Source organism: Aricia agestis, chromosome 5 (assembly GCF_905147365.1).
Source record: "Aricia agestis chromosome 5, ilAriAges1.1, whole genome shotgun sequence".
Taxonomy (NCBI): domain Eukaryota; kingdom Metazoa; phylum Arthropoda; class Insecta; order Lepidoptera; family Lycaenidae; genus Aricia; species Aricia agestis.
In genome coordinates this window covers 15,739,069-15,766,878 of record NC_056410.1, presented here as the reverse complement: position 1 = coordinate 15,766,878, position 27,810 = coordinate 15,739,069, and the positions used below count along the sequence as shown (strand labels likewise).

At 35.8% G+C, this 27,810-nt stretch overlaps 4 protein-coding genes across 6 annotated transcripts in view; 2 read left to right on the top strand and 2 right to left on the bottom strand.

Annotated features, from left to right (window-relative positions):
• Nucleotides 1-3,969: 3,969 nt before the first annotated feature.
• LOC121727085 (protein AAR2 homolog) lies at nucleotides 3,970-7,770 on the top strand. Of its 3 annotated transcripts, none has more exons than XR_006035619.1 (6): nucleotides 3,970-4,247; nucleotides 4,542-4,744; nucleotides 5,231-5,473; nucleotides 6,104-6,230; nucleotides 6,369-6,962; nucleotides 7,295-7,769. XR_006035619.1 is itself a non-coding variant. In XM_042114762.1 (5 exons), exons 1-5 carry the CDS (start codon nucleotides 4,039-4,041, stop codon nucleotides 6,793-6,795), a joined length of 1,209 nt encoding a protein of 402 aa, XP_041970696.1. In that variant the 5' UTR covers nucleotides 3,970-4,038; the 3' UTR covers nucleotides 6,796-7,770. The 3 variants fall into 3 exon arrangements, 1 of the variants encoding a protein (XP_041970696.1); XR_006035618.1 differs by having other exon boundaries at nucleotides 6,369-7,009; XM_042114762.1 differs by having other exon boundaries at nucleotides 6,369-7,770.
• A 345-nt stretch (nucleotides 7,771-8,115) lies between these two features.
• LOC121727084 (MKI67 FHA domain-interacting nucleolar phosphoprotein-like) lies at nucleotides 8,116-10,031 on the bottom strand. Its single transcript, XM_042114761.1, has 6 exons — nucleotides 9,874-10,031; nucleotides 9,668-9,790; nucleotides 9,327-9,504; nucleotides 8,914-9,011; nucleotides 8,648-8,709; nucleotides 8,116-8,542 (listed from the first exon to the last, which is right to left on the bottom strand). The coding sequence occupies exons 1-6, from the start codon at nucleotides 9,943-9,945 to the stop codon at nucleotides 8,125-8,127; spliced, it is 951 nt and encodes a 316-aa protein (XP_041970695.1). The 5' UTR covers nucleotides 9,946-10,031; the 3' UTR covers nucleotides 8,116-8,124.
• Nucleotides 10,032-15,034: 5,003 nt separating this feature from the next.
• On the top strand, nucleotides 15,035-17,105 carry LOC121726788 (PCI domain-containing protein 2 homolog). Its single transcript, XM_042114302.1, has 3 exons — nucleotides 15,035-15,405; nucleotides 15,636-15,804; nucleotides 16,161-17,105. The coding sequence occupies exons 1-3, from the start codon at nucleotides 15,196-15,198 to the stop codon at nucleotides 16,967-16,969; spliced, it is 1,188 nt and encodes a 395-aa protein (XP_041970236.1). The 5' UTR covers nucleotides 15,035-15,195; the 3' UTR covers nucleotides 16,970-17,105.
• A 12-nt stretch (nucleotides 17,106-17,117) lies between these two features.
• LOC121726786 overlaps nucleotides 17,118-27,810 on the bottom strand; it is a 78,768-nt gene continuing 68,075 nt past the window's right edge. The window contains exons 9-14 of the mRNA XM_042114301.1: nucleotides 27,460-27,603; nucleotides 21,915-22,101; nucleotides 21,399-21,532; nucleotides 20,673-20,802; nucleotides 19,966-20,050; nucleotides 17,118-19,102 (exon numbers count right to left, since the gene is read on the bottom strand). Of these exons, the coding sequence (XP_041970235.1) occupies nucleotides 18,985-19,102; nucleotides 19,966-20,050; nucleotides 20,673-20,802; nucleotides 21,399-21,532; nucleotides 21,915-22,101; nucleotides 27,460-27,603 (798 nt within the window). The 3' untranslated portion in view covers nucleotides 17,118-18,984. The remainder of the gene's footprint in view (nucleotides 19,103-19,965; nucleotides 20,051-20,672; nucleotides 20,803-21,398; nucleotides 21,533-21,914; nucleotides 22,102-27,459; nucleotides 27,604-27,810) is intronic.

Here is a 27,810-nt window from a genome sequence, read left to right as displayed (position 1 = left end):
GTTGTCGACCGTGTGTGTGATACCGACCACATCACAATTCACGACCGACCACATCGCAAACACAACGTTGCGTCGATGCAACGACAGTGCGCGCACGCCGCGCCGCCCGCGCTATCGCAATTTAATAGCAATAACAAAGTTAACTAAACTCATCAAACTCTTTGAATTTGATGAGTTTAGTCAACACGTGTTTCCGCTTAAAAGGCGGAGTCGAACTATGTCTCCACACGACATTATCACATCGTACGTAACTATAACTGGAGACAACGCAACCACGTCGGCATTTTGTCGCTACCACAACGCAACTACAAAAAGCTGCAGCAACGCTATTCACATGTAACCACTTGACGGCATTTTGTCGTTGCGACGTGGTGTGGTTGTGGTACGTGTGGATTGGCCCAGACACTAGTATATATGCAGCCCTTTGTTGAAAATATTGTAATCTACAGGAAAGGCAGCACGTCATGTCAAGTAAATTAACAACTAAGATAATCGAGTACATTGCGAGTACAAGATTCGAATTGACAACACCAATGCGCAGCAGGCAGCACCTAATACCTTCGTGTCACACGTTCCCTATTATAGGGTGTACCGTATAGGTACCCAATTATTTGATAGTTCCAAACCGTCAATACACAGTAAAAATCACTAATTGCGAGCGACGCCCTCCTGATTGCCATTACCGCTGCGCTAGTGGTACTCGAGACGGGAATTCGTCACCTGTTGAAAAATAATTAGGCAAAAAATCTAAAACAAAAAATCAGGTGGCGCAGCTTACAAGCCCTGTGTTAAACCATTCACCCCTGAAATTCGAGTCGGAATTTTTGAAGAATTCCGCTGTACATAAACTATTACGGCCGCTGTTCGCAACCGTCGGTGCGTTCGTTGAAAATATTTTTTAAACTTCGCAAATTACTGACGAATGTACTTGGCTGTGGAAAACTTTAAATTCTGTTAACATTGTTCTTATCTACAGCTAATTGCCTATGCAAAATTAATTATAATAGAATTTCAAGTTATGAATTATTAATAAATAAAATAATATTATGATTATGATTATAATATTATAGGTAAACGATAATTTTTACTGTCGGATATGTCTGTCTATCTCTTTTTCACGCTTAAAACGCTGAATTATTGATTGAAAGAGATAATATTATAGGACTTCTTTAAATATCGGAAAAGGACAGGTTTTCATAGTGGCAAAATTTACGATTGTCCTGACTCGTACCGTACACGAATCTTACACGAATAAACTAGTGCAGGCAACATCTACATTCTACTTGTATGTAATTTATGTAAATAAACTATCTACCTAGGTCATAGCAGATAATGGCGCGGCCGCACATGCGTCTATCGTACAAAGCTTCGTGCTATGAGAGCGATTCCATTGGACGATACACGCGGATCGTCCAATGGTATCGTTTTAAGCATGAATCACTACGCAGGTGTGGCCCGGGCATAAAGGCTGATTTACATTGATTCAGTAGCTGGCGCCGGCATCACTGGATTCCGTCGCTGGATCAGCACTGTATCAATGTAAACATGTTTCAATCAAGTCCAGCATCCAGTATCCAGTACTGGATCGAAATAGACCAGCTGCCTATTTTTCGATCCAGTGAACGCCGCCCGCACGCCGCGCAGCCCGTCCCGGTGGCACTGGATCTGTATAAACACTACGTGCCAGTGAACGCCAGTCGCTGGCACGTAAATCGTACAGTTACCACGCGTTTTGTTTATTCAATCAACATATTATTGTTATCGAAAATGTTATCCAAAAAGTGGTCTGATGAGGAGATGAAGATTTTTAGACAATGTTTTCAATTTCCTTCGTTTTTGTGAAACACTCATTTTTGAGGATGCAAACGTGTTGTCACCGCAAAAAGGAGAACTGACTACTGGACGCATGTAAACGATGCGATCAAGTGCAGCGACGGAATCCAGTAATGCTGGCGCCATCCAGCCACTGTATCAATGTAAATCAGCCTTAAGATAAATACAAACTTATCAATTGGACTTAAAAAAATATAATTTGGTAAAGTACTAAAGTATTAAATGTAAAAATGTTTACAACATCTGTGCAATATTTTCACGTTACATAACCAGACATAACCATGGCGCGCGTCTGATGAAAAAGCAAAGAACATAATCTAGACAGTAGTCAGTAGGCAGGCCTTGTTTTTTTTTTAAGAAATAGGGGGCTAACGACCAAACGGGTCACCTGATGGAAAGCAACTTCCGTCGCCCATGGACACTCGCAGCATCAGAAGAGCTACAGGTGCGTTGCCGGCCTTTTAAGAGGGAATAGGGTAATAGGGGAGGGTAGAGATGGGAAGGGAAGGGAAAAGGGGAGTGTAGGGAAGGAAATAGGGTAGGGGATTGGGCCTCCGGTAAACTCACGCATTTAAAAACACAGCGCAAGCGCTGTTTCACGCCGGTTTTCTGTGAAAACGTGGTATTCCTCCGGTGAAGCGGCCCATTCGTGCCGAAGCATGGCACTCCCACGTCCTTGTTGGCATTAACGTAAGATTCACTAACTCCAAGTTGTTTAGATGAATATAATATAATGTATTAAGGACTATCATGGTATTTTGGATTTTCTGCATCTAGTAGCTTTCTCAAATCCAGGGTCTTACGCAATCGGTATCATTAGAGAAATATTTAAACATGTACACCGGAATCCGGATACAGTAACATATTTTCGTTTAAAGGTTTTTTTTTTCAAAATTTTGCGTTCTTTTATATGAAATATTGGTAGAATAATAACTATCAATAATTAATTATTAGTATCCTTACGGTGCATAATAATTATTAGTGTAGTCAGATAGTGCGATTTGCGAGACATTCTGACGCAGATTTTGGAGGCACTCAGAATTTCCAAAACCCTTCCAAAAGTTAATTAGGGCGTTTACTACTTTACTGGATCAATAATTAATTCATTGACTACACTGACGATTTATTTAGACTTTAGGTACCTAAACTTTTGAGTTGATGTTATATTAGTATTGGATCAGACCGTAAAATCCTGCAGGAATCGTTTTTTTTCGATCAAATATATTTTAAAATAATCTTTAGAACGTATAGAGTGGATCGACAGTATATATGTCTATGGAGTGGATTAATGTTGGGTTGCCTTGTCAAAAGTAGCCGCAAGTACCTTTGCATGTATATTTTTTTTCAGTAAATTTTACATCATTTGAAAGAAAATGACGTGAGAAAATAACAATGGAAAATAAGGTATAAATGGTTGCCAGCTCTAAGTCGGCCGCAACCTTGGGTTGCCAGCCCGTAAACAGACATAGTTCTTCATTAAAATTGAAGCATCGATTTTTTTAATAATTTTGATACCAAATTAAAGTTTTATACATCTTGTACATGAATATCTATGGTTGCCAGTTGCACGATAGCCGCAAACTGGGGTTGCCATCACTTTTGTATAATATGACTAATGTTCAGGCCTACAATTATTATGCCTGACGTCCTCAAGACGTCGAGAACTCGTAAGGTTGCTATTTTTATTTAACAGGCGTTTTTATTTTTATGTGTATTGTCCTGTCATTCCTCAATGTCATTTCTTCTTAATTCTCTTACTTTTCTATTGAATACACGCAAGTTTGTATTACGGGCTTTCATTTTGCTCAATTAGAGGTACTTGCGGCTACTTTTAACAAGGCAACCCAACATTAATCTATTCTATACGTTCTAAAGATTATTTTAAAATATATTTGATCGAAAAAAACGATTCATGCAGAACTTTAGGGTCAGATCTTAGGATATATATAAAAACTTAGAAAAAGATGCTGAAAATTATTACAAGAAAATTATTTTCCGACTTTCCGCCTTGTACAGCTTGTACTTGATTGAAAAACTGGTAATGGTTTTTTAGCTCTTTAAAAGAACTAGCTGTCATTTATTTTGACGGACCAAAATTTAAAAAGACGAAGACGAAGAAGAGGTGTGGGATGTAAACATATTGATTTGTGTATTTTTATCTTTATTTCTATCCGTGATTTTGGCCGGGTAGCGCGATTAATCAAGATGGAAATCGATCAGGAAACTGCAAAAAAGCTTTTGGTAGAAGGTGGAACGTTCGTGTTCTTGGGCGTCCCCGAAGAGACACAATTTGGTATTGATATGAAATGTTGGAACACAGAGGATGACTTTCGCGGAATCAAGATGATTCCACCAGGCTTACATTATGTGCACTATTCGGCAGTGAGTAATGGAACTGGTGATATCTCTCCAAGGTAAATAATCGGTTATAGATTACCAGAATTTAGTTACTTTGATCATAGAAGGGTGCCGCCTTTGACCTTTAACCTTTAAAGCCGTCTTAAGGTACAAGTTGGAAGCCTACATGAAGTTGCAGCAGACCTGCAGCAGACGACGTGTCGTCGCGACACTACTGGTTTCTAATGTCATGTTTATACTTCAAATCATTACTAGTCAATCTACTTCATAATTAATTACTACTTTTAATTAAAAAACCTTCAATTATATCAGTCCCATTTCCAGTATTGTTTTTATTACTTGCTTTCTAGATCAGGTTTCATGCATTATTTTGATAAGAAAGAGTTTGTTGTGAAGATGTGGGACAAAAACACAGAAGACATAAGCAAGGATGAAATAAGCGATGAGAGCATACAGAGACTTAAGGACAACTTGCTGAACCTCGACAGACACTTAGCTCCATATCCTTATGAAATATGGCACCAGTGGAAGCTGTTGACTTCACAAATAACAGGTATTTTTCTAGAGATTAAAAAAAGTTTTTTTTTTACATGAAATTATATCTAGAAGTAATGATTATAAAGAAATCCGGTACCTATAATATGTATGTATTAACTTCTGGTTAATTTTTTTTTTAATGTAATAAGGGGGCAAACAAGCAAACGGGCCACCTGATGGAAAGCAACATCCGTAGCCCATGGACACTCGCAGCATCAGAAGAGCTTCAGGTGCGTTGCTGGCCTTTTAAGAGGGAATAGGGTAATAGGTGAGCCGTGAGGGTAGGGAAGGGAAAAGGGTAGGGGATTGGGCCTCCGGTAAACTCACTCACTCGGCGAAACACAGGGCAAGCGCTGTTTCACACTGGTTTTCTGTGAGCCCGTGGTATTGCCGGCGTGGTCGAGCCGGCCCATTCGTGCCGGAGCATGGCTCTCCCACATCACTAAAATTCCAGATTTATAACCACAAGGTCAAATTCTCACATTTTGTTAAATTTTTACAGCTGACTTAGCTAAAAAACTATCTCCTGAGAATGGTATGATCAGAGCGTCTGTGGAATTAATGTCTACAACAGACAAAGATAGACCAAGAGGTGTTAAATCTATGGATAGTGAAGAGAAGAACTCTTCACTAGAGGAAACCGATGCTAGCTCGAGTCCTGGACAATCTGATGCTAAAAGAGCTAAGAGAATCACCAGAGAAGAAAAAGAAGATGCCATGCTGCCAGATTTGAAACCAGCACCAGGTCATTATCTGTGCATTTTTATTTTATACCTCTAGATATTCTGAAATTATATCATGCAAAGATTGTTGTATTATCATTTGTATAACAAAGCATAAAAATTATTTATCACTCTGTATGCAGTACTCAACATAATTATAGTTCAAGCATCCTTATTTTACTGAAAAACGAGATTTTACTGAAATGCGAGCGAAGCCGCGGGGGCTTTGCTCGCATTAAGAAGTATTATTATAAATATACAAACTTTCATCTCCTATTTTAACCCCTTGGAGGTGGAATTGATCAAAATCCTTTCTTAGCGGATCCCTACGTCATAATATCTACCTGCATGCCAAATTTCAGCCCAATCGGTCCTGTGGTTTAGACTATGCGTTGATAGATCACCATGTAAGTCAGACTACCTTTGAGTTTAAACTTCAAAGGTGAGTGACTGACATGGTGATCTTTCTAATTTATATTATATATAAAATTTATATATATAAATTAGAAAGATGACATTGCAGACTTTGATAACAAATGATGTGGATTTTCAATATTCCCTTTTTTTTTTCAAAGTTAGGTTTCACACTATTTTAGCCAGTGGTTATTTATAATTCTAATAAATTATTAAGGATATATTTGTATGCGTTTCAGGCACTGCAATGAGATTCACTGAAATACCAAAGGACAAATTCCCACCCGGATCTACTCCTCAGGAAATCACTAAACATTACCTGGACCAATCCTACTCACTGGAACTTATGATAGCACAACAAGATGAGTATGTTTTGCTTATAATTTCACCTTAATCATTGAAGTCATAAGTAATAAGTCACAACTGAAATAAACCAAAAAAAATATATAATTTATAATACTTAGCTTGCATTGTATACCCATCTTTTAACTTTGTCTTTCACAGACCACTTCACATTATTGGAGAATTGCAATTTGCGTACCTCTGCTTTCTAATTGGACATTCCTTAGAAGCTTTTGAACATTGGAAAAACTTGGTGATTTTACTATGTTCTTGTGACGATGCCATCCACAAACACAGAAGTATATTCTTCCATTTTATAAAAACGATTGAAGTGCAAATTGAAGAGATGCCCGAGGATTTCTTGGCAGACATTGTTATGAACAAGAATTTAGTTTACAAGAAATTGAGAGAGTTTTTCAGAACTGCACACGTGAGTAAAGTTGATGGACGGCTGTTGACGCTCATCGAGAGATTCAAAGAGAACCTAACAGAGAAACTACAATGGGATTTCACTGGACTTGACATGGATGATGAGGACGAAAGACCGGTTGTAGTTAACTTAAGCCAGGAAGAGGCTGAAGAAATATAAGCACCTCTCAGCATCAATTTATCAGACCTCTCCTAATTGGTACTCTTGGGTAATTTACCATCAATTACAAGGAATTAACTGTCAAAGATGGCTATCTTGAAATAGCTTCCGGGATTTAACTTACTCTAGTTTATATTACAAAGCTACTATGGAGTGTCATTGAGTATGTGAGTAGTGTCCGATTGCAGATCAATTTTTGGATGACATGATAAAGGTAAAACCCAAATAGGTTATCAGTTAAGTACTGCAACATTAGACCAAGGCCAAAGATTTAAAACATCTACAACAATTTTATTCTAGATTCAAGTTACAACAATACAAAATATATACTGTGTGTAGTAAAATTTAACTGTAGTGTAGTTGAGCTTACTTTGTTGGAAGAAAATTGCAATATAAAAAATTTTTGATTGGCTGTATTTTTTGGCTCATAAGTCATAATAATATATGCTTATATCTTTGATCATACTGTAGTAGTAGATATTGTATCCTCTACTTTCAGCTGAACTACAACTTCTGACTGTTCCACTCTTCGCCAATGGAAAGCCAGGCGCGGTAACAGCCTGAAGTTTTGGAGGAGGTCACTCACTGGTCACTACACTAAAAATTTATCGCTGTTATAGGATTACTAGAAATCTCCTTTTGTTATTTGGCAAGATTTTGAGATTTTTCAATTTGACCTTAGATTTTGGGGGGTCCTGTCCCCCTGTTACCCCCCCCCTTTCGGACCGCGCCTGTGGAAAGCGTGTAGAATGCTACTTTACCCTTGTAGATACCAAAATTGTTGTTGTGTACTGTGTACATTTAGAATCTTTATTCTATGAAGTTATTCTTCTCTATTTTACTAAGTAATTATTAAACTAGGTGTATCAGTCCAAACTTTTGATGTGATTTAAATATTTTGAGCAATATTTTTGTGTATTTAGGATTCTATGCATATTGTGATTAAATAATACATCAGAAAATCATTTGTTTCATTTCAAGTGGTAGAAAGAAGCACACTGCAACTCAGGCTGAAATTCTGTAGAATAATAAATTCCTCTTATATTTTATGGATTTCCCATATAATTATTGTGAAGATGGGGTGAATATTTTTTCATGTCACCCATTGTGTTGAGCTATCATTGGATGTGTCTTGACAAAGGCGAAATTGTTCATAATATGATACATTTTTATAGTGTTAGTTTCTAGTAGTCAACCTCCAAAGTTTTTTAAAAGTTGGTCTGTTGTTTGTAGAGAGTTTTATAGGGATTACAGACAAACACTTGCATAATAACATTAATATTAGTTTGAATGTTGATGAGCAAAATAAGCCGGAAAATTATTATTAAATCATTTATTTTTCCTCTTAACAGTTAACCCCTGTGGTTTCTTATTAACCTTCACAAAGTTCTTTTTTGTCTCTTTAACATCAGATATCAATTTCTGCTTCACCTTTTGTTCCTTTACTTCTGATTTAGGCTTAATGCTGTTTTCTTTTTTCATCTGTACAGACTCAACACTCTTGATAGTTTTCTTGTCATCCGTTTTTGCCTTTTTCTTAACAACTGCAACATTCTTAATGGATACTTTTTCTTCCAATTTAATCTTTTTATTCTTAGCGTCTTCCTTTTTTGTTTTCAAAGGTTGTTTATTTTCCACTGTTTCTGTACCCTGAACATTACTTTTTAAAATCTCTGGCATATCAACAGGTGTAAAGAAGTCATAATTTATTCCTAATTCACTTAGCTTCTTTTTAGTTTTGTTTACCCTGGAAATAAAAATAGATATTATTTACACTTACTACTTTATAATTTTACCATGTTACTTGTTTAGCAATTTTCATTTCAAGCGAAAACAACATCCTTTAACTTACCCTGCTAATAGTTTTCTTGCAATTTTTAATTCCTCTTCTTCTGTTTTGTGTGCATTTTGCAACTGTAAACACAATAAAAATTTTTAAGGATAAAATATACAGTCATTTCGGGAAACTTTGAATTGCGATTTAACTTTGAACAATACAATAATGTATTGTTTTGTATTGTTCAAAGTTAAAGGCAATTCAAAGTTACCCAAAATGAGCTTACTTAAAAACTATTTTATTTAAAAATTGTAAACAAAATCATGAAAATGTTTTCATACTTTTTTCATTTTAAGCCTTGCTTCTTGTCCTGGATTGTTGCTGTTATTCCAATGCTTTCTTAAGGCTTTCCTCTGCTTCTCAGGTGGAATAATTTCAGCTAAAAAAAAATTACACAACTTTAACATTTCATACACAGAACAATTTTTACCCAACTAATAAACAACATAAATTCAAAATTCAAATTCAAAATCATTTATTTGCTGAAATAAGGTACAGTATGTTTACAGGAATTCAATAGTTTTATACTGATACAGCCAGTCCCTGGTAACTTAAGTTTTTAACTGATTTACAAATAATAATGATTATGTCGACAGACATTTATTGAAACGTTTTTCCTAGGAACTAATAATACAAAAAAATCTTATGTAATACAAAACTATGGCAGGTATCTAGAAAATAAACATTAGCATACCTTTCAGCAGCCTTTTTCCCATCAAATAGTTATTCATAGTTTCCGCAACAATTTCTGCTACAGTGGGGTCTTTGAATTCAACAAAGGCAAATCCCTTGGAATTGCCAGTACGTTTAGACCGTATAACTCTCACGTTTGTCACCACACCAAATTGTTTAAAATATTCAGTCATTTGATGCTGAAAAGATTATAATAATTATTATTGTTTACATACTTATTTTATGATATCATCATACAAAAGTGTACTGTTTACAGCAGATTTTAAATGATAATTGGAATACATAAGTTGTTTATAAACTAATCTTCATTATTAAAACCATTTTTAAGTGTCCGAAACTAACCTCATAAAAACCATGTGGTATGTGGGACAAATAAACCAATCCTCTTTTTGGTTTCTTTTTAACAACTTTTCCACCTTTTGTTTTTTCTTTGTTTTCATTTTCTTTATCATTTTTATCCTTTTTCTGAAAAAATAATACAAGTGTTACTTTTTATATAGGTTATAATTCCACCTCTAGCAACTTAATCGTTTTATCAAAATACATACCTTTAGAAGCTTTTTAATCCCTTTTACAAATTCTTTTTGCTTGCTTGAATCTAAAGCTACTGTATCTTCCATTGCTCTTATGTATTTCAATCGTTTTTACTATAAATTAAATCGGTGAACAAAAACAATAACACCAGTCACCAAAAAATGCAACACAACACAAGACACAGATTACTAGTATATATTGACACGAGAAAATTGACAACTGACAGCTGTCACTCTGTCAGCACCAATGAATAAGCAAACAGATGGAGGCGATATAACTACAAAAAAGTTTGGCCGGCGCCATATTGCCAAGAACTAAACATGGCGGTCTATAGTGATGGGACACTCGGTTGATATTTGTCGAGGATATCGATAAACTAACATGTTTTAAGTGAGCGTCCTGTTATATTATATATTTAAACATTGATATCAAAAATGATTTTTTTTATATTATATAAAAAAATATCATTTTTGCCTATTTTGTCTCTATGTATTATAGTACATAGAGACAAAATAGGCAAATATGTTTTTTTTTTATATAGGAGCCTCCTTAATTTTAATAAAACTATTTAATTTATTTTAAGTTTATTAATTATTATTTAAGTTGTCATTATTGATATCAGTCAAAAATTACCAAAAAATCGGACAAATACTAGTTGTACTCGCGCACGAAGTGTTTACAGTTTATTTTAATTTTACCATCAATTATTATTTTTATTAAAGTATGTATACAACTGAGTATTTTGTGAACATTTCAAGTGCCTTTTTTTTTCGCGATATATCGAGACCGATATTGATATTTTTTTAAATATCGATGTATCGATATATCGATATTTTCTTTCAATTTCGACATCGCTATAATACGACACTTTGACAGTTTATGTACCTCGGAGAACCGGAGCATAAAATGGCGGACCGGCCACAGTATTTTGATTTGGTAGAGACCATTATGCCGAGTCCACTTATAAAAGTCAATGGTCAGCACTCAGCTGCGAGCTGACCACAGAATACAAATTTGGAGCTGACGCCTAATATTGCCGGAATTTTTACTAGGGGGTGAAGCACTGATGAAATACTCAAACCAGATATGTTACCACCGCGCGCGTTGTGAAGCTTCAAATACGGCCCAATTGGGCCTTCTGTTGTTTAGTTTGCATCGAGCGCAGTCACGAACGTGCTGCGTCTTGTCTTACCTAAATAAATTGAAAATAACGTCGTGCGTGTTTCGAAAATGTACCAATTATGACTCGAAAGTCAACAAAACACATGGAATCTCTTACTACATGTCTTGATTGCAATAAATACCTCGATTATTTACATTTTCAATTATTTTTTCGAACAATCTCGAAAAATCGAATTTTCGTCATAGCTCAGGCGAAGAAAGAGACAGCGATACAATTCGACGTTTAAAAATAGAACTGTCTCTTTTATTTAAATGGTTTTTCGTATCTTTTGTTTCACTTATCTGTCAAATTTGTCAATGTCTGCAATTTTGAATTTGAAAATTGTTCGGAGGAGATTTATGCCGGAAAATAGTATGGACGTAACATATCTGTATAAGTAGAATATCATTGGGGTAAAGCATGAAGTGTGAACATGATAATTATTGATTGGTGATTGGACAGTACAAGTCATTGGACAGAGCACAAAAACTTATGACGAAAACACTATATATTTATTAAGATTGCTTTTAGGATGTATATGTCGTAGGATGATTTGATAAATCCGTGTTTTCGCGAAATCCCTAGAATTTTCGCGAACGACGAACGACATATATAAGGTCAAATTCCGTACTACATCCAATTCCTAAATATGTAAAAAATTGGACACCCAGACACTTATTATCAATTATAATGTTTTTTATAATAGATTTTTAAAGAACTATTCGATATAAGATAATAAAGAAATTAATAAGAAGTTTTTTAGCTGTTTATCTTTGCTACAAAGTTCCCAATTCTGACGAATTCTCAAAAATTGTAACACTTCCGGCAAACATTACGTATAATAAATGAAAATTTTAAAATGAATTATTTCACGTAACTTGTCGGTAAGGTATTAATTTTTTGGTATCAATCGATGCAGGATGTTAATATTCTACTATATATTTCGAATTTAGGTCAGAATCTTTGAATTCATAAATGTTATATACATCCTTAAAAACTACTCATGTTTTTCTTAAAAATCAGGCGTTCTATTACCTTAAAAAATAAAAACAGGCAGTTTTTAAAGGAACCTTAATAAATATTGTGTTTTAATGTTCTGTCCAATGTACTAGTCATTTACCCTATACGCGTACTCTCGGACCGAGTGCGCTCGGATTACTACGGATGCTACTCGTATAGTCTGTCAAGAAAGTGAAGAAATTAAAAAGTGGCAACTGGCAACATCGTAGTGTCATCCCTTTCAAATCAATATAAGAAAAAAGGGATGACACTACGATGTTGCCACTTTTTAATTTCTTCACTTTCTTGACAGAATTTAGATTGGCGTGAACTCGGACGCGATCCTATTTTTACGAGCGGTCTCGGACGATTTTATAAAAACAAAATGGCGTCTAAGAAAAACAAAGCAGAATTATTAAAGAAAAAGTGGATTGGGAAACAGTAAAGTTTGTGGAATTAATATAATATGAAGCCGAGGAAGTGTTGTGGAACGTGGAGCAACAGGTCAGGTTCATTCTCAAACTTAAGTGGTGGATGGCTAGGTTGGAAGATAAGTCAATTTCGCCGCCCCTCATTTTTGCCGCTCTGGGCAAATGCCCGGCTCACAACCCCCCGCCCCCCCCCCCCCCCTAAGATCGGGCCCTGGATACATGACAGCAGCACTCTTTTTTTGACGTCCAGTTGGCACGTGCCGCACGTTGACAATTTAATCTCATAGAAATCATGTTCAATCATGCTTGTGTAAGTGTATACGTATACATATTTTTACACAAAGATGAAACCAATTTCGGTTTCGTTTGACAGCTCGAGATTGTTGCTCTATTCCACTAGGTATATTAACTTTATGGTGTAAACCAAATAATTCCGAGTGGGCTCTTCTACGATCTAGCTCTTGAGTGTACTCGGTCCAAGAGTACTCGTATAGTGAAACCGGCCCCTCAGGCTCACCCATAGACATAATATAATGCTAAAGACCAACAAAGAGTGCGAGAGAGAAGAAAATCCTTTATGGAATTATAACAAGATGAAAAGAGAGAGGCATTCTAATGAAAATTGTAACAACTTTTATTTGACAGGTCGTCAAAAGTCGTCAATCGTTTTTATGCCCTTTCGGTATTTGCAATTTATTATTTAAATCGTATGTTATTTTCAACAAATACTATTATATATAACAATAATAACTTGTGCTGTGAGTGATTGCAGTGTAAATCATAGGAATAATCCTGAAAAATATACATTTCACCCGTAATTAATCTTCATGTCCTAATTGCTACGATGTGTTTATTTTTGCTATATTCTGGTCTTTAGTTCTCTATTTCAAATAAAATATTGTGAATCCTCCCTTTTACTTTCATATTTTGCGTAACTAAAGGTACTATTGTTCTTATATTACACAAATTTTGAAGAAAAATTTTTCATCAAAATTTCTTACATATACGCTAGTGCTTGAATCAAATTTATCGATATGCTTATCGATATTTTACAATAACATAAATCTAAAATAAAAATCATTTACCTTTATATATTTTATCACCTTAAGCCCGGCCGCACATTATCCGAAATTTCTGATCACAAAAATTCGGACGCCCGGCGGAACGCACTCTGTTCATACATTTTGTTGTAGACCCATCATACTAAAAGAATTTCTGACGTGTCAAAATGTATGAGCGGGGCGGGGCGTCCGAATTTTTGTGATCAGAAATTCGGAAAATGTGCGGCCGGACTAAAAAGGACATATTATCTTATTTTAACTAATATAATATAGTATAGTATAATATAGCTAATATAATATAACTACTATAATATAGAGTGACTCTAAAACTAGAGGAAGGTTTATATTTATATATCATAATCATATTTTGTTTTACAGATTCCCTCAAGATCCTCTAATAAGAGGAAAATGGCTGAAATTAATTGGGCGTGTTGGTTGGAATCCCAAGAAAAATTCAACAATATGTAGCAAACATTTCATTGAAAATTTTTAAAGAAAAATTAGAATAAATACTATTTTGGTTAAAGGAGCTATTCCAACTTTGTTTTGAAATAATTTGAAAATCGGTTCATAAACGGCGGAGTAATCGTTGAACATACATAAAAATATATCCACAGGCGAACGTCTAGACTCCTCCTGTTTGGAAGTCGGTTCAAAATAATTGTAATAAAATATTATGATATTTTATAATATGTATTTAATTTAAGAATAAAATATAATATACTATGTGTGTTGTTTACTTTCAACGTTTACTTTCAATGTAAGGACTGATTTACCAGATAGATTTTACCTGAGTAATAAATAAGTAACTTTATAATGTGTTAAGTGTATATTATTTACCCCTATAAGAACCTTATGTCATAACATATCCGACGATTGAAAAATCATTCCAAAAGAAAATGTGTATCTACTTTTCAATCGTCACCTTTTTTTGCCAATTAAAATTTATGATACCTAATTTGAAATACAAATCTATCAAAGTTGCATATTATTTATTTCTTATAGAAACTCAGGTAAAATAACTCGAACGGACTAAACTATCGATAGCAAAATACTATACTATCGATAGTAAAATATACATCACTAGCACACGCACACATTGACAGATCAAAAATGGTCACGCATTTTCGAGTTGTCAGGTGGTCTTTACGACAGTATATATTATGTCTATGGGCTCACCACGGCCGCTTTTCGACAACAAATCATATAGGTATGTCCTTGTATTTGGCAAATTACACCCCCGGTGTCAACTGTCAGTGGCAAAAGCCAAAAAAAATTAAGAAGAACTGAAGATGAAGTAGGAACTAGGAACCTATGAAGAAAACATCGTTTATTCTGGTTTTTTCTGTTTCATTATTTTATCTTGTATTTGCATGGTCGCATGAAGTCATCACCCGTGCCCGCTGCATGGCAATCAGTTTACGTTATAAGTTATAACTGTTCACATTTTTCGCCTCAACTCTGACGCTGCAACTCCTAAATGGGGAGGCTTACGCCAAAAGAAGAAGAAGAAGAAAACATCGTTTACGTATTTGCAGAAGGCAGAATTCGATTTCGATTTTATGCGTTTTACAAAACAATTTAAATAACAGTGTTCTTAGAAATACAAAATGTGTTACTGAATTTAATAAATCTAGAATCGGAGAAAGTTTATCTTCAAATTAATACGAACTGCAACCGAAAATGGCAACCGGCAGCTTGAATCAATATATTCAGTTTGTGGAACGCGTTTACAGAACGGGTCAGGGAAACATCCTAGCCCGATTATTGTCTCTAAGAGACGAGCATGTCGCAAATAAAAACTTGCGCTCCAGTGACATAGCTTCCCTAGTGGAAGGAAACTGTGTAGCACCTCTGGATGAGATTGTTGTTTGCCATTTATTGTGTTTAAAGGTTTGTATATTTACTATTTGTTGCCGTCTTCTAATACCTTAATCCTATTAAGCTCTAGTGACCCCTGAACAAGTTAATTTAGTAAGCTATTGCCTTACAACTAAAAGTATAATTTTTTGAGAAATATTGCCTATAACATATTTTTAAGTTGTACTCGTCTTATATCACAGTAATACCAGCCAACATATCACAAGAAAAGGTATTATATGAGAATTGATAATACATTTCAGGCTCTTCACATGTATGATTATATGGAAGCGTACAACAGCCAGAGTCATTGCGTGACAGCCGTCGTGAAGCTATTACAGAATCAGAAGGAAGAGAACTGGTGTCTGCCCCTCATGTACACAGTCTGCTTGGACTTAAGACTGGTGGCACAGAAGGCAGAAGCTACAAGCCGTAAGATCATAAATTCTACTTTATTAAGTAACTTCCAGAGGCTTCAGGCTGTTGTTTTTTTTTATTTGCCACTACTGTTCCACTGCTGAGTAAAAACCTTTTTTGTTTTCGGTCTTTTACCTTTAAAGGGGGACTATCTGGTGTAGTGGTGGAATGTGGATTACAGAAATTATTATGGTCTCATTTTCTTTTAAAAACCGTCTTGTGTATTTTGATGATGATCATTATAATATATATCTTTCTAGTTGTGTAAAATTTAGAATTTTTAACTAAGGTAACAAAAATTCTCTCTAGATTTGATTACTGACCTTTAGTTTTAGTGTCACAGTTTAGTAATGCAGTTTTTCCCGTTACAGCTCAAAGCAATGGAAAGATATTAGAAAAAGCTGCTGAAAGTCTTCTTGCCTGCTTCAGAGTCTGTGCAGCAGACAACAGAACTTCTGACGATGATACCAAACGACTTGGTATGTTGAACCTTGTGAACCAACTACTTAAAGTATATTTTCGTATAAACAAGCTGCACTTATGCAAGCCACTCATAAGAGCTATAGACTCATCGCCATTTAAGGACCAATTTCCCCTGGCTCAGCAAATCACCTATAGATACTTTGTTGGCCGGAAAGCCATGTTCGATTCGGACTACAGATCGGCAGATGAGTTTCTGTCATTTGCTCTTGAGAACTGCCACAGAAAAAGCAGTAAAAATAAAAGGCTTATACTGACATATCTGATTCCTGTTAAGATGCTTCTCGGGTTCATGCCCTCAAAAGCACTGCTGGAAAAATATGATCTACTTCAGTTTTGGGATCTTGTTTCTGCGGTAAAGAATGGAAATCTAAGAGGCATTGATCAAGTTATGGAGGATCACGAAAGTTTCTTCATCAGAGCTGGTATATACTTAATTGTTGAGAAACTCAAGATCACCGCTTATAGAAACTTATTCCGGAAGGTGTACCTAGCGGAAAACTCCCATCAAATTGAAATAGCAAGCTTCCAAGCGGCTTTACAGATTATGGGGCAAGAGGATGTTGATTCTGATGAGACACAGTGTATTGTTGCGAATTTAATATATGACGGGAAAATCAAGGGATATATTTCCTATCAACATAAGAAGGTAGTTGTTAGTAAACAAAATGCATTTCCTCCACTGTCTAGTTTGTATTAAGGCTTTAAACTTTTTTATTTATATAATCGTATGCAGAATAACCCATAAGTTCTCAATTCAAATTCTTAATGACCAGATAAGAATTATTGTAGAAATGTATGTATGTAGGGCAAAATAAAACAATGCTACAAAACCACATTAAAATATTTTTTATTAAATCCACAATATGTTTCAAAGAATAATATAAATATAATAAATTTTGCTGACACACAGCGTCGTATCTTTGCTGCAACATCTTACATAGTATAGATTCTGTGATAAAAGATTTGTCTAACAACTATTTATACATTTAGGATTAACATGAGATAATATATTAATATTATGTGATGAGCTACATATTTCTACAAAGAAGTCCGAATATTGTTATGATAAAGGTTGGCTAAGTACCTATAGAGTTACGATGCTACAAGCCAAAATGTTTTTGGGCCCATCATTTGATATGGATTGTGTAGATATGCACACATGTTATAGCTCACCACATTTTGCTATGATAGAAAAATATAAGGAATGCCTTCAATTTATTACTATTCTAAAGCCCGCTTGCGCCAGTCTATTTTAAAGTTAAAAGTTTTTAAACTAATTTTGAATAATACTATGAGGCTGGCATAGATGCCAAGTGCATTTTTAAACCTCGTCAAAAAATTTGAATAAAAAAAAAACATGTTGTCTCCTTTATTCTTTGTGTTAACGAATGAGAAAGCTTATGTTTTGACTATCAATAAAGTAGATTGGCGCAAGAGGCCAAAGTGACTTAGGTAAATAAACGAGTGTCACTCGATGTCTTTCATGATAAAGTCTGAATTGGATTAGAGAAATATAAAAGTCAAAAATTTCAGAAGCTACATTATAAATCTACATAAATCTCTACCTATAATCGCTATATTTATTATCTAAATAGTATTTTTGTTAATGGATTTATAGCAGGCAATAATTTACTATTTACAAAGACTTTGATTTTAGCACGATTTGGGTAATATCGCACATTTTCAAATTAAGCAAAGCATAACGACAACAGAAATATTTCTGTAATATATCTACTTACCCCTACTTACTTTAATGCTACATAAAAGGAATGAAAAATTAATTTTCTGAACATAAGTAAAAGTATCGTCTTACCAAAAAGGACCTGCTTTAAATGGCCTATGTAGAATAGGCCATCTTGAATATGAAATTGGAGGAATTCCATTACTATTTATTGGTACCAATAGCTGCCAAATATAGTAATTAATAAGTATCATACTTAACTAATATACTGAGTACAATCCTGCAAGGATACTTTGGCGCATGACCAAATCCTTGCAAGTCTGTATTCAAGAGTTCTTTTCGTGCGTTTTTAACGGCTTCTTACAATGATAATAATCTCTTGTGTGGTCAAAATACGTTGTTAAATAAAATTCCTCGAAGGATTTGCCACGTTTTGAGGGCTAAAGGCTTTGGCAGCGTTTTTATTTCTATGTCTATTGTATGAGACATACATTGCCTTGTGCTTTTCAAAATTAATTCTATTTTCAGCGCAAAATTATTGGCCTTTGTTTCAAAATCGACCAGTTCTTCAAATTTTCAAATTTAAATTTGTCTTTATTACCTTTTAAATGGATTACCTTTTATGAAATATATGTCTCATCAATAGAACGACACATAAGTACCTACCTAGAAGCAACATTAGATACCTAAGTCCATTGATGTACTTTATCTAGAGACATCACATATTCCCGATTTCCTCTACCAGGATCTTAGAAGTTCCGTATAATGTGTTATGTTTCCGTTGTTGCGATAGGATATAGGTACGCCAAAATACAAAATTCTGTCTTTATGCTTATTAGTCGTTCACCTATTTCTAAAGCCGATGTAATCCTGCGTACCCAGTTATCCAGGAAGTCAAAACCAAGGACAGAAAACATTGCGTTATGACGAATTTTGTGACTTTTTAAATAGTGTGGTTTGGATTTAGCATTTCCAAGCTCAAACAATAATTATCTGCGATGTCTCTAGTTACGGTACGTAATATGAACCGCTTAGTTCCTGTCGTACTTGTGCGGCGGGCCCTTCAGTAGTTCGTCCTTGTACGCGGCGAGGATGGCCCGAGACATGCCCGGCTCAGAAACACTCGTGTCCAGAAACTGACGCATTAGCCTGGAAATAAAAAAGTTTGAACTGGTTTCGAAGCAGTTTGAACTGGTTATGAAGCAGTTTGAACTAGTTTTAAACTATAGTTTGTGCGTTTTAAGATGATATGGGTGACAGTTTTCATATTCCTTGCTACGGATTTTTTTAAACAGAATACAAAAAAAATGTCAAATTGTAATAAATTATATTACATCTACAAAAACAAATGTTTCCTATAAGTAATTATTGTAAATGAATATAAATGAAAAGTTGCTAAATTCTAACTTATTAATATAAAATTATAAATATTAACTGTGAAATAAGAGTATAAAATTATTGTTACGAAAGTATTTGAAAAATATTAGATGCATGAAACGGAACTAAACTCAATAGAGATCGATTCAACAGAGTCACTGTTGAATCGAAATCAAATCGATAAAAAAGGGCGGCCATCTTAAATCGCCGGCACTACTGAAATGTCATTACGAAATCGATAATTTCGATTGCAATTCCTTTACGAAGTGATTCGATATTTTTTAAATTATCGATTAATTTTTGTTAGGTAACTTCCCTACTATTGTCAATAATAATGTGTCACGCATATCATCATAAAACGCACAAACTATAGTTTGACACCGGAGAAAATAAACCAGATAAAGAGTGAAGTTGTTGATTTGAGTTCAGAACGTTTCGTCCTGAATAGACTTTATCTTTATAGATTGACACAAAATTACTTCGTCTCGAGATATTCAGGAAAAGGAAAGAGTCCTTTGTTTCCAACTTATGAGTTATAAGTTATAACCAAGTTAGAATGGCCAAAAAACTATACCATCAGGCTTATTATGGGGTATTGAACCAGTTTCAACTTTAGTACTTATTCATATTCTTACCTATTAGCGGGCGGAGCGAGCGAGTCGCGCTGCAGTAGTTCAGGGTGGTCTCCGATGGTATCAGTCAGCGCTGCGATCATCACGTCTAGAAGAAAATATGCCGCTGGATTAGTAGGTAAATTGTTTGTCTAGTAGATAACTCAAATAGGCGTTGTTTAAGCAAAACGTTAGTTTTTAAGATTCTCATATATTTTTTTTTCATTTCTAACTGCTGATTAACTAATGTCTTTGACATACCTACGACTATTTTATAGGTAGGGAAATAGGTAACACAAAAAAGCTTTGTTTGTGCACACTATATTAGTCATAATTTATTAATGTTGTCTTCATGGGCGCCGGCAGGGGGGTGCACTTGCATCTCTTGGGAATCTCGGGATCAACAGGAATTATTGAAATAAAAATATTTTGTAACCCTATCAGTTATCACCTTGCCGTACAAGGATAGTTCGTAATGTTTCGGCACTAAATGTATTATGTTGACGTAAATAGACAGTCACTGTTCACTGTTGTTTGTAAAAAGTAAAAAGAAAATAAAGAAGAAAGAAACTCAAATCTACACCCCTTGGAAATTATTTCTGCCGGCGCCCATGGTTGTCTTGCAGCCTTTCTGTCAATAAATCTACTGTTTTAAGACGTAATCGGTGATGTAATCCCATAGATGGCAACGATATCAAAATACTATAGATGGTATTATTTTTCAAACTTACCTAGAACTTTCTTCTCAATAGTGCGCGACAGTTGTCCTCTCTCAGCTTCAAGTTCGAGGAACGACATGAACCGTTGTGTCGCCGCGCGCGCTGCCGCCGGCTCCCGAGATAGAGATTGTGAGAACATCATCTGAAAAAACAATCATTATTATTTTAAAAAAGCTACCATTTACCCACTAGCTACCATTAAGATCATCATTGTTCATGCCGGTTTATTGGAGATTTTTGTGCCAGAAGTCTCTGCTCTCTCTCTCTTAACAAAAATAAACGTTCGCAACTCACTGTAGTGACCGACTAGCTAATAACTCTGACTTTTTTTTATGAAATAAGGAGGCAAACGAGCAAACGGGTCACCTGATGGAAAGCAACTTCCGTCGCCTATGGACACTCGCAGCATCAGAAGAGCAGTGCGTTGCCGGCCTTTTAAGAGGGAATAGAGTAATAGGGGATGGTAAGGAAGGGAAGGGAATAGGGGCGGGTAGAGAAAAGAAGGGATTAGGGGAGGGTAGGGGATTGGGCCTCCGGTAAATTCACTCACTCGGCGAAACACAGCGCAAGCGCTGTTTCACGCCGGTTTTCTGTGAGAACGTGGTATTTCTCCGGTCGAGCCGGCCCACCCATTCGTGCCGAAGCATGCCGGCTCGAGTCATGGCTCCCTCACGTAAACTTTGACCAATTTTTTTTATTAATTAGACTAAATCAGTATAATTAGGATCATGAACTCACTTTAGCCAACTGGTAGATGATCTCCTCAAGCGTGTACTGTGTGTAAAGTGAGTCAGCAGCGCGCAGTCTCTCCATCGCCTCCTCATACTCCGCCTCGCTGATGTTGGGGCCGTCGCGATCGTAGTCCGTGGTGCCTGTAACAGTTGATAGGTTGATGATGAAATCCTTATTAATAATATAAAAGTGTGGTTGTCTGTCTGTTATTCGTGTGGTCACAAACAATGATTTTACACCTTAGCAAAGCAGTGGCTTGTGATTCGGACTACGCCTTCTTTCACTGTGACCAGAGACTATGTGGAAATATGCGCAGAGGCCCCAAAGGAAGATTTTCTGACCAAGCCAACTGGTATGCTCGGTAAGTCGAAGACACCGTGCTTAGAAAACTTAGATAGGATGATGCAGGAATGTGGTGCTAGTTGGTCCGCCACCTCCCCAATGAAGATGAGAAAATTAATTTAAGATGCTGATGGCTGTTGCCCAAGTCTCAGGTCTCGCTCCACCTGCTACGGTACATACCGATGATGTTAGTCTGCAGCATGGGGTCGTAGCGCTTGACGGGCTCGGGGCGCAGCTCCGACGTCACGGGCAGGCTGGGGCCGGCCAGGCTGTTGCTCATGTCCCAGGTCTTGCCGGATATGGTGCGGATGATGTCGGGGCTGTTGCCGAAGGGGAACGATTGCAGGTTCGCGCGGTACGGGTAGTCCTAGAATGTTAAATAAGTATGTAATTATAGCTGGAATCCATATGACCAACATTATAAAAATTATGTTGATTTCACGTCGAGGTTCATTCCATTTTAAAGAAAAATAGTCTACTATGGTACTTGAAATACTTAGTACTAAAGTATTATACAATTGTTCCTAAAAATATAATCAGTAGCCTAGGCGCTACAATATACATGAGATTTTGGTATGTATTTTTAATTTATACTCGTATAGACACAAAATCTCCTTTTGACCGTAATCCTTAAAATTGCGTGTTACTAAATACGAAACATTACAAGTTACAAACAGTATAAACGTAGACTGTTACGATTATAACAATTGATTTAACACAATAGCAAGGGCATTTACAATGTCACGCTGAAACATATTCCATAGAACATAGAACTTACAATGTTCGCAGTACAATAGAAAAAATTAAGCCTTGGCTTTACATTTAATCGCGCAACTTGTTGAATAGAATGCTAAAAGCTTTTCTATTTATTCTATACATATTACATGTTATGATGTTTATAACTGTGGTATGATTAAAACCTTGAGAAGTAGATCGTAGTTTAAATAAAAAAGTTTATTTTTATTTTTCGTCCTTGTTTAATGTGCTAAGGAACGCAACATAGGTACCTACATTATCACTACATATTATTATAAAACAAAGCCGCTTCTTTTCCCTCATGTCCCTTTCTTCCCTTTAATCTTTAAAACTACGCAACGGATTTTGATGCGGTTTTCTTTAATAGATAGAGTGATTAAAGAGGAAGGCAAACCGAAACATTTTTAACAAAACTTATACCAGAAAATAATATTTCATCCAAGTTAAGCACGAAATTAATCATATATATATATATATATATATATATATATATATATATATATATATATATATATAACTCAAAGGTGACTGACTGATTGACATAGTGATCTATCAACGCACAGCTCAAACCACTGGACGGATCGGGCTGAAATTTGGCATGCAGGTAGATGTTATGACGTTGGCATCCGCTAAGAAAGGATTTTGATAAATTCCAACCCCAAGAGGTTCAAATAGGGGATGAAATTTTGTATAAACTTCTTTACGAGAGCAAAGCCGCGGGCAAAAGCTCGTGAATAAATAAAAAAAAAGAAGCTACGTGCTTTACTAGGTGGGGCGTACCCCATATCTTATCACATATGATACCCAGTCGCACTTTAAGCACAGGTGATAGACATAGGATTGAATATTTGGTATGAATTAAAGCAGCAACGTCTTATTTGCAGCTATTGAGGAAACCAACTCGCATACTTTTTCGGTTAAAAATGCTATCAATTTTTTTAGCACTGGGATATGTCATACCCTACCTCGTACACGGAGGGTTAATCCTTATTCAATTAAATTCTTTCCCAATCGGTTCAGCGGCTTAAGCGTAAAGAGGTAACAATTCTTATGTAGTATGTACATTATTGATTTAATATAGATCTATAAGGCATTACAGCATATAATTTAAATGAATATTTTCGAAGATATTACAGATTTAAAAATTGCGGGAAGTAGCTTTTGCGGCGGTACCGACCAATGCGGGCCACGGGTAGTAATGAATAAGTATATAAATCAAAATTACCTACTTAATCAATTTTAATCATTTTTTCAGTGAGTACGAAGCCGGGGCTGGTCGCTAGTTTATGCTAATGGACTCTTCACTAAAAGAAATAATTTGAAAATGATTACCCAAAGGTTGGCTGGAAGAAAATGCCTAAAGGCATTAAGCCCGCCTCTGTACCTTGATGTGTGCAAAAAGTATAATAAAAAAAAAATTATAATAAATTACTTGGTAGAGTTCTGTCGTCGTTAGGCCTATACGCAGCTACGGAAATCAGCTACGCCGTTATTCGTAGCAATGCAACATCTCGCTTCGTGAAAATAATAAAAATTGCGCTGATTTTTTAGAAGAAATTAGACAGAAATATTAAATAATACTTCTGCGGCTCAGTACGCGAAATATTTAATTCTACAGAATTAAAATATAGGAGCCTATGTCCCCACAAGTAAAACATAAAAAATAAAGCAGAATATTTATAATAGTTTTAGGGTTCCGTCCCCAAAGGGTAAAAACGGGACCCTATTACTGAGACTTCAATGTCTGTCCGTCTATCTGTCCGTCTGTCTGTTCGTTGTCTGTCCGTCTGTCTGTTTGCTCTTCTCCAGGTCTCCAGTCTCCAGGCTGTATCTCAATAACCGCTATAGCTAGACTTCTGAAATTTTCACAGGTTGTGTATTTCTTATGCAGCTATAATAACAAATACCAAAAATAAAATAAAGTTTATATTTTAAGGGAGCTCCCATACAACAAACGTGATTTTTTGGCCTTTTTGTTTCATTTGTAGTTAAGTAATAAAGATAAAAAAGCTAATAATAGAGACGTTGTAAACTCTAGTGTTTCATAGTTAAAAGTGCATTAACTACTTTATGGGTTGAAATAAGTGTACATTTTATTTGTTCGTCGTAAAATTTATAGCAGTCGTTACAGTGCGCACACCTTCCAGAGGTGCTGAGATATAATAATAATAATCTTATATCTTTAAACGAGCAATTCTTATCGGCTCCAACGATTTTCATGAAATCTATACTAATATTATAAATGCGAAAGTATCTCTGTCTGTCTGTCTCGCTTTCACGCCAAAACTACTGAACCGATTGTAATGAAATTTTGTACACAGATAGTCTAAAGCCTGAGAAAGGACATAGGCTACTTTTTAACTGGAAAAGGGGGTTGTAAGGGGGTGAAAATGCGTAAATTTGGTCAAATTAAGTTAGTTCCAAAAACTGGAAATAGATGGCGCCAAGAGTCCCCTAGATCGCGCTATTGCTTGCTCATGCGTATTTCTATAAGAGGTGGTACCATGTAAAGCTGGGCATTTTGATTCTTTCGATTGTTATACATGTTACTAACTAAGAACTCACCTACCAACTTAGATTAGATATCAAATTCAAAAACAACAGCGCCAAAACTACTGAACCGATTGTAATGAAATTTTGTACACAGTTAGTCTAAAGTCTGAGAAAGGTCATAGGCTACTTCTTACTGAAAAAAGGGGTTGTAAGGGGGTGTTTATCCGTAAATTTGTTCAAATTAAGTTAGTTCCAAAAACTGGAACAGATGGCGCCAAGAGTCGCCTAGATCGCGCTATCGCTTGCTCATATGTATTTCTATAAGAGGTGGTACCATGTTGAGTTAAGATTTCGATTCTTTCGATTGTTATACATGTTATTAAATAACTCACGTACCAACATAGAAATCTGAAACAACAGTCTACCAATAATAAATACTAAATAGTTTAATGGCCTATGGGTATTGGCTATTGGGCAAAGCTAAAGTTGTGTAATGCATTATGCAGCTAAGTTGTGTAAAGCTAAATAAGCTTTAAAAGGTATAAAAAAGTTTAATTTAAAAAAAATCATATTATGTGCACACTACACGGCTGTTTTGGGTATTTTGATTTAAGGGGTACCAGGGTTTTAAAAAGCTTTTGACACCAATTTTATTGACACCGCGCGCTATAAACTGAAGTCCACGCGGACGAAGTCGTGGGCAACAGCTAGTTTAGTATATAGGGGTTTTCGGGGGCGATAAATCGATCTAGCTAGGAATCATTTTTAGAAAATGTCATTTAATTCGTGTTTTATCGAATACCCAGCAAAGCTCGGTCACATAGCTAGTAATAATAATTTATTGAAAAAAATTATGAAGTAACGTAATATTTTATTGTAGTAGCAAACTAGTACTTGAGTTGCATAATATTATTATAATATCTATAGAGGCTTCTAAATATAAATTCCAAAGAATTATTAAGTATATTAACGTTAATTTGCATTACGATAAAATAGTACAATAATGATGATTAGCCAGATATAATTTTCGACGTGCAAATATTTTGATGACTTGAATTAGATGTTGTTAAGGCTGCGTTTCCTCAAGAGATGTGTTGCGAGGAATGTGATAGCATTGCCGCGCTGAGCGATGTCATGGCAAGCTCACGTCAATGAAGCGATTCTATTGGTTCTCAAAAACACATTCCTCGCAACACATCTCTGGTGGAAACGCAGCCTAATAGGGCAGTTTGTAAATGTTTTTTTTAATCGTAGAAACAGTAATAAAATATACAATACACCATTTAAACACTGCAAAAGTAGGTATGGTTGCCATCCGTCCGAATTTCCCCCGATTTGTCCTAGTTTGAAGGGCGTCCGGGGACCGTTCGGCCGGGTTTTTGAAAAGTGTCCGAGTGTAATCCGGATGGAGACTTTTGTTGAGAGGAATTCAACTTTTTGGCCAGGCAGCAATAAATGAAAGATAAAAAAACTCGCTAAGCATACATACTTTCTTCCTTCTTTGATAAAAATCAAGTACGATTTCAAGGACTTAAGTTAATAAAATTTTTACACATTTTTGTTGAAAAAAATGGAACGCATAGTAAATAATTTTTAATCCGGGGAAATAGCCATATTTTTGTCGTGCTAGACCGGCGACGGCAATAAAGGTGATGGCAACCCTAAAAGTAGGTAACCATTAGCTAACATATTTGAATATTTAAAGCACATAAAATAACTGTAGTTAAACCTTATCCGTATAGGGTTAAGGTTTAAAAGCTTATACATCAGATGGCTGAGCCTACTGAATGTCGATCTGTGTACTACATGTCAGATTAAATTGCAAATTAGTTTGTAGCTTCGACGTGTGGCGACTGAAACTTTAATTATAAACACGACCCTAAAAGTTTAACCAATTTACGTTGTCATTTACAATATATACGGCTACGACTACCATTTTAGTTAGGTTATATCACAAAACTACTACAAATGGTAACGGGGTAAGGGAATATAGAGATTGGAGTATGACAAAATCAATGAGTCTCCATGTTGGAAAATAATGATGGCTGGTATTAAAAGCCAAAAGGCAAGTTGCGAAAACATGCAGTCGTTAGCGAATCGACCGTCGCCAATAATTACATATCAAAGTACAAAAATAAAATGAGAGATAGCACGTTGACTCTAGGCTTGAAGAACGCATCAAGTAGGGATGTGCATTGTACAGTTTTAGTGTGGCTAGTTGTGAATGTGTCTGGATGAAATCTTCATGAGCCTAGTTGTAAAGAAGCCAATTTTAGAATACGTCCAGTTGCGAACGTGTCCAGTAAGGAATGCGTCCAGTTGTGAATATGCCCAGCTGTGACCTGTCCAGATGTCTGACAGCAACGCACCTGCAGCTCTTCTAATGTTCCCGTCCATGGGCGACGGGAGTTGCTTTCCATCAGATGACCCGTTTGCGCGTTTGCCTCCTTATTTTAGCCTAGATGGTGGAACTCACCTTGGCCGCTTGGTCCATGAGGAGGCTCCTCAGTCTCTCCTGCTGTGCGCTCTCCTCCGCGGCGCGCTGGGAGTAGTGCGCGCGGAGGTAGTCGATGTTGAACTTGATCTCTTGGAGGAACGCTATGGCCTCCTCTTTCGTCATCTGTGTAAGAAAATTGACATTTTTGATTTCCGAAGTAGTTACTGTTTTAATTTGATATTATAATTAACAGGTATTTCCACAAAGGCCAAAAAAAAAGTGAGTATCCATAAGCCGTAGCAATTTTCTGGTTATGAGCTAGGAATAAAGTGAAGCTATCTTCCATATACCAAAACTGCGTAGTCAAGAATGTGTTTTTTAAGATTTTAT

What these genes read in the sequence shown, in the direction of transcription:
- LOC121727085 (XM_042114762.1), top strand. Translation starts at nt 4,039, where the DNA reads ATGGAAATCGATCAGGAAACTGCAAAAAAGCTTTTGGTAGAAGGTGGA. An exon ending in GTTGACTTCACAAATAACAG is followed by an intron (nt 4,745 to 5,230) that starts GTATTTTTCTAG and finishes AAATTTTTACAG; the next exon opens with CTGACTTAGCTAAAAAACTA. An exon ending in ATGATAGCACAACAAGATGA is followed by an intron (nt 6,231 to 6,368) that starts GTATGTTTTGCT and finishes TGTCTTTCACAG; the next exon opens with ACCACTTCACATTATTGGAG.
- LOC121727084 (XM_042114761.1), bottom strand. Translation starts at nt 9,945, where the DNA reads ATGGAAGATACAGTAGCTTTAGATTCAAGCAAGCAAAAAGAATTTGTA. An exon ending in GGGAAAAAGGCTGCTGAAAG is followed by an intron (nt 9,012 to 9,326) that starts GTATGCTAATGT and finishes ATTTTTTTTTAG; the next exon opens with CTGAAATTATTCCACCTGAG. An exon ending in GCAAGAAAACTATTAGCAGG is followed by an intron (nt 8,543 to 8,647) that starts GTAAGTTAAAGG and finishes TTTTATTTCCAG; the next exon opens with GGTAAACAAAACTAAAAAGA.
- LOC121726788 (XM_042114302.1), top strand. Translation starts at nt 15,196, where the DNA reads ATGGCAACCGGCAGCTTGAATCAATATATTCAGTTTGTGGAACGCGTT. An exon ending in GCCATTTATTGTGTTTAAAG is followed by an intron (nt 15,406 to 15,635) that starts GTTTGTATATTT and finishes AATACATTTCAG; the next exon opens with GCTCTTCACATGTATGATTA. An exon ending in GAAGGCAGAAGCTACAAGCC is followed by an intron (nt 15,805 to 16,160) that starts GTAAGATCATAA and finishes TTCCCGTTACAG; the next exon opens with CTCAAAGCAATGGAAAGATA.